The sequence below is a fragment of the Bos javanicus genome, chromosome 11 (assembly GCF_032452875.1).
Source record: "Bos javanicus breed banteng chromosome 11, ARS-OSU_banteng_1.0, whole genome shotgun sequence".
NCBI lineage: Eukaryota > Metazoa > Chordata > Mammalia > Artiodactyla > Bovidae > Bos > Bos javanicus.
The window spans coordinates 50,271,066-50,283,609 of NC_083878.1; the positions used below are offsets into that span (position 1 = coordinate 50,271,066).

At 37.2% G+C, this 12,544-nt stretch overlaps 1 protein-coding gene across 2 annotated transcripts in view; it reads right to left on the minus strand.

Moving 5' to 3' along the window:
• The window catches only part of DNAH6 (dynein axonemal heavy chain 6), a 280,064-nt gene that overhangs the window by 183,407 nt on the left and 84,113 nt on the right, over positions 1–12,544 (minus strand). For both annotated transcript variants that reach the window (XM_061432712.1, XM_061432713.1), the window contains exons 18-22: positions 12,040–12,183; positions 8,775–8,987; positions 8,012–8,104; positions 4,972–5,091; positions 2,449–2,629 (exon numbers count right to left, since the gene is read on the minus strand). In XM_061432712.1, the coding sequence (XP_061288696.1) occupies positions 2,449–2,629; positions 4,972–5,091; positions 8,012–8,104; positions 8,775–8,987; positions 12,040–12,183 (751 nt within the window). The remainder of the gene's footprint in view (positions 1–2,448; positions 2,630–4,971; positions 5,092–8,011; positions 8,105–8,774; positions 8,988–12,039; positions 12,184–12,544) is intronic.

Below are 12,544 nucleotides of genomic sequence, written 5' to 3' on the forward strand. Positions count from 1 at the left end.
GTGTCTGACTCTTTGTGACCCCATGGACTGTAGCCCACCAGGCTTCTCCGTCCATGGGATTCTCCAGGCAAGAATACTGGAGTGGGTTGCCACTTCCTTCTCCAGGGAGTCTTCCCGACCCAGGGATTGAACCGAGGTCTCCCACATTGCAGGCAGATGCTTTAATCTCTGAGCCACCAGGGAAGCCCCCAGTCCAATCCCTAACTCACTATCCAAGCACACTTACCTCTCTGGTCTCATTCCTAAGCCCTCTCCTATGCGCTGCTCTCCACTCTGCTCTGGCTTCCTTGCTGACAGGAGTACTCGCTAAGCGTGCTTTTACTGCAGGGTCTCTACCTTTGTTCTCTTTGATGTTAGCAATACTCCCTTATAGCCACAAACATATTTCATTCCTTCATTCTTGCAGATTTCTACTCAAAAGTAGTCACTTTATCAAAATATCCTTTCAACACACACACATACACAGCAGCCCCCGGCTATTCTTTTGCCATATTGCTGCTGCTGCTGCTAAGTTGCTTCAGTTGTGCCCGACTCTGTGCGACCCCATAGACAGCAGCCCACCAGGCTCCGCCGTCCCTGGGATTCTCCAGGCAAGAACACTGGAGTGGGTTGCCATTTCCTTCTCCAATGCATGAAAGTGAAAAGTGAAAATGAAGTCGCTGAGTCGTGTCCGACTCTTCGTGATCCCATGGACTGCAGCCTACCAGGCTCCTCCGTCCATGGGATTTTCCAGGCAAGAGTACTGGAGTGGGTTGCCACTGCCTTCTCCACTTGCCACATTACCCTATTTAATTTTTCTTCACAGCTTTATCATCATCTGAAATTATATATATATATATATATATATATATGTATATATGAGAGTGTAAGTTGCTTAGTTGTATTTGACTCTTTGTGACTCGATGGACTGTAACCCACCAGGCTCCTCTGTCTATGGGATTCTCCAGGCAAGAATACTGGAGTGGATTGCCATTCCCTTCTCCAGGGGATCTCCCTGACCCAGGAATTGAACCCAGGTCTCCTGCATTGCAGGCGGATTCTTTACCATCTGAGCCACCAGAGAAATCATATATATCTCTCTCTCCACACTTCTGTATCTGAAATCCCTGGGACTAAATGTATTTTTGAAATCTTTTTTTTAAATTCCAAAAGTTATACAACAAAAGTCCAGTTGGGACTGGAGCAGCACTCTGCAATAAGACACGTTAATATTATTGCAGCAAGAGGTTTGAATATGCACATTTAGTGGGGGGTGCTAGACAAGATAAAAGGTCTTTCAGAGATATCCATGTTTTAATCCCCAGAACTTGAGAATTTGTTAGTTTTTATGGGAAAAGGCACCTGGCAGATGTGATTACACTATGGATCACAGGATGGGGAGATTATCATGGATCATGCGGTGGGCCCAGTGTAATCACAGGGTCTTTATAAGAGGTAGAGAGGCAGATGTGATGGCAGAAACACAGACTGGGGTGATAACAGTTGTGGCTGAAAGGGGACTAGGAACCAAGGACTATGGGGAGCTGCTGGAAGCCCCAAAGTTTTAAGGTTTTCAATTCTATCATCCCATAGAGTTTTCCCTGTCTATTTCTGTAAGAGTCTTTGGGCAGAGACCACAGCCCAGCAGCTGCTTCTGCCTGAAGGAAGCTCTCTGGGATTATCACCATGACAGACCATGTGCTGCCATTTACAGAACAAGAAGTTGTTGAGCTGAGGCTTTAATAGAAAACATAAAGTTCAATCACTCAGTATGTGTACCCCGAAAGATTTTGATTCTACATCCCTAGAAACAGAACTTATTAAAACACATTTCAACTGTAAAACACTGGGGACTCTATTCAATACTTTATAATGACCTATATGGGAAAAGAATTTAAAAAAGAGTGAATATATGTATATGTATAACTGATTCACTTTGCTGTATACCTGAAACTAACACAATATTAAAAATCAACTATACTCCAATAAAAGTCAACTAAAAAATAAATAAAACACATTTCAACCCTGAGATTAGAATTACTTTAGTGGCATTATTCGTAAGTGGTTATAATGAATTACTTAAAGTGTGGAAATTTGTATGGTTAGAAGTCTGTAAGAATGGGTCAACTGAATGGAAATGTACGTTTTGTAACCTAAATTGTGAGATGGAAGCATCAGTGATACTGTATGGGGAAACATTCCCCAATGCTACACACTGTAAAAGAAGTAGATGCTTGTGTGCCAAAACTATCAACTGAGCTGAAGGATAATGATGACAATACATTAATAGTAATAAAATGACAAGTGTTCAATTCACATTGCTTAGCAAGAGTGTCAAAGGTACTACAAATATTCCTGGTCATCAGTGCTGACTAGATCAAGGGTTAAATGTACTACATATTATTAGAATCTTACAGGTGATGAATGCTGTGGATGATTGTAAAGTCTTTTTGTGTGTTTCTTTTCTACCTGGTTGAGTAGCTGCTCGGAGAGCGTTAGGCAGCCGGTTAACCTTCCTCATGATTTCCTTCCATGACTTGTCCACTTGAAGGAACATCTTGGCCTCTGCAGGCAACTGCCTTTGAATATCTGGAGCATTAAAAATACTCTCTAGGTAGAGCCAGTTTCTCTGGCAGTTCAGCCATTCTTCCTAGGAGAAAAATAAGGACATTATCAAATGTTTTAACCCAAAGTTGAAAATACACAGCTATGTTAAAAATAACTACATGAGGATTCACTGTATTTTTTACATTTTGGCGATGTCTCACAGGCCTTAATTTTTCATTAAAATTTTTTTTATTTTATATTGGAGCATAGTTGATTAGCAATGATATGGTATACGGCAAAGTGACTGAGTTAAACCAACAGAAACATCAATTCTTTTTCAAATTATTTTCCCATCAAGGTTATTACAGAATATTGAAATGAGTTTCCTATGCTGTGTAGTAGGTCCTTGTTGGTTATCTATTTTAAATTCGGTAGTGTGTGCATGTCAACCCAAACTCCCAATCTATCCCTCCCCTGGCCCCCACCCCCATAATGATAAGTTCATTCTTTATGTCCTCACAGCTCCTTTGAAATAAAACCTCTTTAAAATATCCAAGACTCATCTCAGCCTAATTCCAACTCATTTTTTGGTATGAGTAGAGTTATAATGAGTCTACTACCATGTGGTAACCAGAATGGACCCAAATAAAGAGGATTAAAATGCCCAGAGGAGACATTCTAGGGGGAAACAAGATGGTTCAAGGAGTCTGAAGGGTTGGGAAGCTGTTTAGTGACTGTTTCCAAATATATAAAAAAGATTCTTTGCCTCAGTGATGTCTATATTCTTCCCTCTCCCTCCTTTTAAAGAAGAAATATAATTTATTTTCAATTAAAAGAGTAAAACCTGCTTATAACAGAACATGTGGCAAAGACATAAGACTGGGAAGAATAAGAAAACCGTATACTGTCTCTCCTCTTAGAGATGATCACTGTTAATCAAAGAAACCACAAGTGCAGGGTCAGATCTAAAGTCTGTAGACCTCACCTTTTCACTGTGCCTCTTGCCATAACCCTGAGATCCGTAAAAGAGCATCTCTCACCTCACTCTAGATTTGGGGGCTATGCCTAATCCCTAATATCCCAACCACTCCCTGGTTTATTTCAGGTTCATACTTTCTATGCAGTTAATTCTCTGGAGGGTCCCTGTTACTCAGGGATCAGATTATAAGGTGTACATTGAAGAGGATGGATTCCTGAAAAAGGTCTCTATGAAATAAAGATGAGACAAATTGTCTTTTCCTATTTAGTGCCTGTATTAAGTCATAGATAACTTTTCATATTAGAACATATAGGGAAGCGTCACCCAGGCATGTCTGACTCTTCGTGACCCCCTAGACTGTAGCCCACCAGCCTCCTCTGTCCATGGAATTCTCCAGGAAAAAATACTGGAATGGGTTGGCATTTCCTTCTCCAGGGGATCTTCCTGACTCAGGGATCAAAGGATCTGCCTCCTGCATTGCAGGCAGATTCTTTACTGTCTGAGATACTAGGGAAGCCCCAGAACATAGAGGAACCCCAACACAATTAATTCAACAGAAAAAACTGAAGTCAAAGAAAGACATTGGATGGGAAAAAAATTAGACCAGAGTAAGTGGGCTCTTTGTTTTATTATGGGATAATCTGAGGTACAGTAAAATAAAAAGGAAGTGTGTATGAAAGGAAGGGCACCACGGAGACTTCGAGGAACAGTATTAGTCCAGTAAATATGAGCTTGCTGTGATAAGACCCTTAAGGTGGCCCCAGGACCGGGGCTTCATGTCCTCGTGTGATCCTCTCCCCCTGAGTGTGGGTGCCGCCTGCGACTTGCTTCTAGTTATGGAGAATATGGTAAAGGTAATAGGATGTACACAATTAGATGTAAGTACATGAGGCTGTAGCCTCCATCTTGCCTAGAGACTTTCTCTTCCCTGCTTTACTGATGAAACAAGTAATCTTGTTGAGGAAGTCCATGGAAAAAAATTGAGCAACATGGAGGAGCTGAGGATGGCCTCTGACTGACAGCCAGTGAGAAACTGAAGCCCCTGGTCCTGGAATTGCAAGGAAATGATATCTGTCAGCATCTTCCCTTAGTTGAACCCCTGATGGGAACCCAGTCCTGGCCCACATCTTGACTGAACCCTTGTGAGACCCTCAAACATAAGACCCAGTTAAGCCATGAACTCCTTACCCACAGAAGCTGTGGGATAATAAATGTATCTTGTTTTATATGACTAACGTTTGTGGTATTTTGTTTCACAGCAATAATAACTAATTATTGATGGTACAGTCTTATAAAGAAGAGCTCAAGGTATTTGCATTCTCCTTATATTCTGAGAATAATAAAATGTCAGTATTGAATCTTACATCTAAACTCTATACTGCCTAACCCTAAGTGAACAAATGACTTCTAAGGTCCTGTGACCTTCCAATTCTCTGAGTCCGTGAATTGAAATTACCCTTACTCACCAGTGTTTGATTAAACAAAGCAAGCTGTTTCTGCCATTCATCTACTCGAGCTTTCAGTGGGCCAACGTAACGTGATGAAGCAATGGTTGCAATGTTGATGGTGCTGTCATCAAGAAGGACCTTTCAGGAAGGGTGAAGAAAATATGTGCAACATCGTATGTTAGTGCTGTCAAAGATAATTACAGATATTTAACTCCGAGAGTCTATTTATTTATTTTTATTTTTACCTTAAAATTTTTATTTTATGTTGGAATAGAAATTTCTGTTGGATTTACAACATTGTATTAGTTTCAGGTGTACAGCGAAGTGATTCAATTACACACATACATATATCCATTCCTTTTCAGATTCTTTCCCATCTAGGTTATATAGAATATTGAGTAGAGTTCCCTGTGCTATACAGTAGGGTCCTTGTTGATTATCTATTTTGTATATAGTAGTGTGTATATGTGGAGAAGGCAATGGCAGCCCACTCCAGTACTCTTGCCTGGAAAATCCCATGGATGGAGGAACCTGGTGGACTGCAGTCCATGGGGTTGCTAAGAGTCTGACATGACTGAGCAACTTCACTTTCACTTTCACGCATTGGAGAAGGAAATGGCAACCCACTCCAGTGTTCTTGCCTGGAGAATCCCAGGGACGGGGGAGCCTGGTGAGCTGCCGTCTATGGGGTCGCACAGAGTCGGACACGACTGAAGCGACTTAGCAGCATCAGCAGCAGCAGTGTGTATATGCTGGGACTTTCCAGGTGGTGCTAGTGATAAAGAACCTGCCTGCCATTTCAAGTTAGACACAAGAGATGTGGCTTCGATCCCTGGGTCCATAGTGTTGCACAGAGTCCAACATGACTGAAGTGACTTAGCACACACACACCCAGTGTGTATCCCAAACCACTTAAAAGCCAAGTTTCTGAATAAAATAAAATTAATTAAAAAATAATAAAATAAAAATCAATCCTGCTAAAAAAATAAATAAATAAAAGCCAACTTTCTGAATTAAAAGCTTAGTCCCACCCATTATTTCCCACCTAACCACTTCCTCTCCTTCTTTCCTTCACCAGGATTTACAACCCACTATGATGTTTTCTTCAGCGTCACCATGGAACTTCTGATTGTCAAATCCTGGCTATTTCTGTCATTATTAATGGCACACATTTCTGTTTAGCTCAGCCCTTTTCTTCAATCTCCCCCTACAAGTTATCTGGTACTTTACACCACTTTGTCATCCAGGTCTTTATTTCTCAAAGTGCTCAAAACTTGAAAAAGTAGCTGCCTGCTTTATCCAATGAAACATCATTCTCCCTCAATTATCTTAAGGAAGAGGAAAAGTGAGCTCATTCATGTCAAGCTCTGGATGTTTATAGACAAGTTTTCATCTACCTCCTTCCCCTACTTCTTCTCCATATCCCACAGCAACCCTTGCAGAACATGTACATTTTAAAAAACGTGTCTTCTAAAGAATTTTCATTGTTCTATTTAAATTATAAACTTCTTCAGAGCAGAAGCCCCATCACCTGTTATTACCTGGTCTCATACTGACTGATTTCCATCTTGGGTCTGCTCTCCCCTTCACCACCCAGAATGCTGTCTGGTCTTGCTCTTCCAAACTACACCTGGCAAAGACATTTCATCTCCAATTCTAGTTTGGGGACACACTAAGAGAATGGGGCTTTGCCTTAAAAAAATATTTTATTGAATTATGACTGATTTACAGTGTTGTGTTAATGTTAGCTATATAGCAAAGTGATTCAGTTATACATATACATATATATATATATATATATATATACTTTTTCACATTCTTTTCTATTATGACTTATCACACGATATTGAATATAGTTCCCTGTGTGGGATTTGTTTTTTAAATTGAGTCATAATCCCCATATTCCTGTGCTAAACAAATATGCCTTTGGATATTAAGTCACTAAGAATATTCCGAACACATGGGTCAGATTTATCTTCTTTTGCTGTTGATAGAGCATGACCATCTACTCCTAATCTCAAAAATTTCAAGTGAATTTAGCTTCTTAGTGTGCTATAAACCTGAAATGCTTATTCATGCTTCTTTGCCTTATTTAAATGGTTTGAAGTGCCTTCTATTCTCAACTATTAATATCAAACCCCCATATTTTTAAGGTCTAGAATGTCTTGGCTGGTCTAGCAAGGATTCTCTGATCACTTCAGCTACAACTGATCTCTTTGCTATTCCAAATTCTCCAGCAGTTACTGACTACAAGACTTTTAACCCATATATATATGTATAGTTGATAAATGAATATAGAATGAAGTAATGGAAACTCCATAATTACCCTAATCTCCTCCTAATTGCCTTTTAAATTCTTAAAATCCTCTTCTCCATTCAGTTCAGTTCAGTTCAATCACTCAGTCGTGTCTGACTTTTTGTGACCCCATGTATGGCAGCTTGCCGGGCCTCCCTGTCCATCACCAGCTCCCGGAGTCTACTCAAACTCATGTCCATCGAGTTGGTGATGCCATCCAGCCATCTCTTCCTCTGTCATCCCCTTTATTAGATGACACTAATTTGCTTAATTTTATTGAAGAGCATTAATGCATATGAAAACTTGTGATACTTTAGTGTGTATTCCTTTCTATCTTATGCTTTGATTAAAAGGAAAAAATTCTTTATGTCATATCTATTGCTTTGATAAGTATTTCATGTACAAGCATTCAGGTCCTGGTGGCTCAGTGGTAGAGAGCCTGCCTGCCAACACAAGAGATGTGGGTTTGATCCCTAGGCTGGTAAGATCCCCTGGAGAAGGAAATGACAACCCACTCCAGTATTCTTGCTGGGGAATCCCATGGACAGAGGCACCTGGCAGACTACTGTCCATGGGGTCTCAAAAGAGTTGGACACAACTTGATGACTAAACAAATATTCATATTCATATTTTTCCTTCTCAATTAGATTTCTCCCTAACAACTTTCATATTTCAGTCCTTCATTATAATCTCCCATAGGATATTTAGGACTAGGTCTGGCAAGAACCTTCACCATAGGTTTCAATAATCCAATTTACCCACCTGTATATCATCTGTGCCACCCAGGATAAACACATCTTTGGAGTCACGGTGAGGCAGGACAACAAATTCAGTTGTTTTCCAAGAATCTTCCACCTAGGAGATTGGTCAAGTCTTAGTATATCTCAGTTCATTTATTAGGTTGATAAATGAATATGGAATGAAATAATGGAAAACTCCATAATTATCCTAATCTCCTAATTGCCTTAAAATTCTTAAAATCCTCTTCTCCATTAGGTGGCACTAATTTGCTTAATTTTATTGAAGAGCATTAATACATATGAAAACTTGTGATACTTTAATGTGTATCCCTTCCCATTTTATTCCTTAATTAAAAGGAAAAAAGTCTTTTTACATAGATCCTTGGTAGATGTGTATTTTTAGAGTAAGGAGGTTAAACATCCTAAGGAGAGAAATCCTCTCAATGTGCTTTTGAAGCACTTCATAGAGTTAGTCTTCTCTAATATGTACTTTGAAAGATAATATATTTTGGTGTAAAAGATCTTCCTTGTTGTATGGTTCTTTATTCAAAGTATGCAAATGTGTTGCCATCAAGTTCCTGTTGGAGTATAAGCTAAGCAGAAAGAAGATATGTATAGTGGTGATAACAATAATAATGATAATAAATGTAAAGAATCAGCAGAAAGATAACTGATAATGAGACGGTGGAACTTGCCATGTTGAAAAACAAAGTTCATAATCTTCCCACTGAATATGAAAACCTTTATATCTCAGGACCTTCAGAATACACATTTTTCAGGTTTACCTTTTTAAGAATTGTTTCTAAAGCAGCTTCTCCAGAAGCCTGTCCAGAAATGTCCTGAATTTCTTGGCCAAAGTCAAAAACATGTAACTCAGCGAGCTTCTCCAAGGTTAATGGAACTTCAAGGTCCACTAGGGTGGCATCAACAGTTTGTTCAATAGCTGCCCAATGTCTAGGCTTCAGAGTTGGGTTCCTCAGGTCAATGATAACTGGAAGCTGGAAAACACACACTCTCTGAGGCACCATTCTTTTTATCCTAAGAAATACAGTCCAATTTGGAAATGTAAAAAGCTGGAAAGAACACCTCTGATGTATGTAAACATTGAAAAATCTGGACAAACTGCAAATTAATGACTTGTATTGAATCCATCAGAAAAGTGAGGTTGCAGCAAAACCAGCTAACTCATAATTTAGAGAGACACTGGTATCCATAGTTTTCTCCACAGAAAGAAGTTTCTGAGAATTTGTTTACCTAGGAGAGATACCTTGGGTTGCCATTTAAGCCAGTTAGAAGATGTAGCTGAATTTTAAAAATAAATTGCTAAGACTGAGTGTAGGGTAGCATGAGAGTGTGAAGTCTTGGGGGCAACAAATACATAGAGGGTTTCACAGAGAAGATTGGAAGAACCCTAAGAAAGCCTATCTTATGGTGTGGTCAGAAACATTCAAGTAAAAAGATAGTAAGAAAATACTTTTACATTGCTGGAAGAAAACACAAAATCTGCCGACTCAGAATTATATGCCAGTGAAAATATCATTTAAAATAAAGGATAAGGACAAAAATTGGGGGAGCTCATTGCTAGCATACCTACTCAATAAGAAATATTAAAGGAAGTTCTTCAGGCAGCATGAATGCTATGAGTCAGAAATTTAGATCTCTACAAAGAAATGAAGAATATTGAAAATGGAATATATGTAAAATAAATTTCATTTTATTTCCCATTTTTACTCCTTAAGATGTAACTATATAAAACAAAAATAGCAACATGTTGTGTTTATACTACATATAAAAGTAAAATACATGACAACATTAATAAAAAAGATGAGAGGGAGGAATGGGGAATATGGTATCATAAAGTCTTTATACTCTACATTAAGCAGTATAATATTGTTTGAAGGTTGATCTGGATTAACTGAAAATCTAAAAATTGCTTAAAATAGGTGTGAACAATAATTCCATGGAGAAGATAAAATGGAATAAAAAACATATACAATTAAATCAAGAGAGGGAAAAAAGAGGAAAAAAGAAACAACAAACAAGTTTAAAAACCAGCATGACAGCACTTTTAATCCAATCATATCAATAATGCTTTAAATATGAATGGTCTAAACATGTTAGTTAAAAGACTTAAAAAACAGATTGTATAAAAAATCAGGAACCAATGTATGCACTATTCAAGAAATCCACTTTAAATATAAAGACAGAAAAATTAAAAATTAAAAGATGGAGAAAGTCATATCGTGCAAATTCTAAAAGAAAGCTATACTATATATACAAATTAATATATAATTATATTAATTTCAGACCATTCAGTCTTTAGAACAAGAAATCTTATAAAAAATTAAGAAGCCTCTCAGAAAACCAGGAAAATTTGTTATCTTAATATAGGGCATCTATAAAAATGTTTGACTAACATCATCATACTTAAAAAGAGATTGAATATTTCCCCTTTAAGATCAGGCACAGGACAAGGATGTTTTCTCTCATCACTCCTATTCAATATTGTATAGAATATCCTGCCCAGTGCAAGAAGGCAAGAAAAAGAAAGAGAAGACACATAGATTATAAGTGAAGAAATAAAATTGTCTCAATTCACAGCTGAAGGAATTTTCTATGTTTATAATTCTGAATAATGTACAAAAGCTAAAATTAAAAAGCAAATTTAGCAAGATTACAGGATATAAGATCAATATACAATGGTCAACAGTATTCCTATCTACCAGAAATGACAAATTAGAATTTGAAATTAAAAGCAGTATCATTTAAGATAAAAGAATAGTTTTAAATCTAACAAAGCATGTGCATAATCTGTATGCTGAAAATTACAAAACATTAATGAAAAGAAATATAAGACCTAACTAAATGAAGGGATAGGCTGGTAGGAGATTAGAAAATTCTATCTTGTGAAGATGTGAGTTCTCCTCAAAATGATCTATTGACTTAACACAGTCTCCCCCAAAATCCAAGCAATTTGTTGTACATATTGATAAGCTAATTTTAACATTTATATGGAAAGGTAAAGGAATTAGAATTGACAAAATTGTGAAAAGAAGAACAATGAAGAACTTACACTACCCGATTTTAAGATTTTCCAGCTACAGTTATCAACACGGTGTGGTACTGGTGAAAGAACAGACTTACAGAGCAACAAAATAGAATAAAGTATTTAGCAATAGACTAAAAAATATAGTTAGCTGATTTTTCACAAAGATGCAAAGACAATCAGTGGAGAAAGAATACTCCTTTCAAATAATGGTGCTGGATCAACTGAATATCTACATGCAAAATGTAAATAACTCAGAATAAATCATATACCTCAATTTAAAAAAAGCAAAACTATAAAACTTCCAGAAGGAAATACAAGAGAAAATTTGCATGATCTTTAGGTTTGGCAAAAAGTTGTCAGATACTAACTAAAAAAGTAATATGTAAAAGAAAAAAATATATTAATAAGATTTTATTCAAATTTAAGCCTGTTGTTCTGTGAAAGTCACTATTTAGGGACTAAAGTCACTGACTGGGAAAAACATTTTCAAGTTACATATTTGAAAAATGATTTATATCAGACTGTATAAAAAAGTCTTAAAATTCACTAATAACAAACAAGCCAATTAAAAATTGAGCTAATAGCCAGACAGACCTTTCAGCAAAGAAGGTGAATGAATGGCAAATAGACATGGGCAAAAATGCTCAACATCACTAATCATTAGAAAAGTGTAAATCACCATTATGAGATATTACTACACATTATTAGAATAGTTAAAATTGAAAACAAAGCAAACCAAATTTTAAAAGAACTCCTTATTGATAGATAACAAGTGCTAGTGAGGATGAGAAACAACTAGAATTCTCATACTACTCAGTTGCATGATTTGCCCAGCTAAGGAGAAGGATGCAGTTTGTGCCTCTGCAGTAACTGAATTTGTCTGTTGCTTCTTCTCTCTGCAAAGGTAACTTAAACAGGGAAGAATTCCTAGCTTTGGTCTCATTAGCCTCAAGTATAAATGACTGACCTGGAGTTTCTGAGATAATTTCATCCAAGCTTACCTTTTCTTTCATTTTTTCCACCTTACTTTTTAGCTGGGGCACAACACTGTTGGGTGGCAAGCCTTTTTCCAGTTGAGTCACAAATTTGGCATATTTAGAAACTTGACCATTTAGAAGTTCTGGATCCAAGGAGTCAAATTTGGACTATGAAAATTAGGGGGAAAGAAGTTAAGACATATGATAAAAGGCAAACTTGAAATAGTAAAAATTTCTTCACTCAGATTTTCTGGTAGCTATGTTGTCAATCAAGTCAACTTTATGCTTTTTTAAATGACTCTACTTATGAAGATTTCTATTAGTAGACCAGGCATTGTTTATTACTTTCATGTCCTTTTCTCACATACCATCAAATGCAGTATTGCAATCCCTGTAATTTATTCCTGAGGGCCAATCATCGTAAAGTTACAAATAGCTAATTTTTATTCTTGTGACCTAGAAACTTCTTACCCAGTAGTCTCCTATTATATTTGATTACGTATCCCTTTAATGTAACTTATTTAAACAT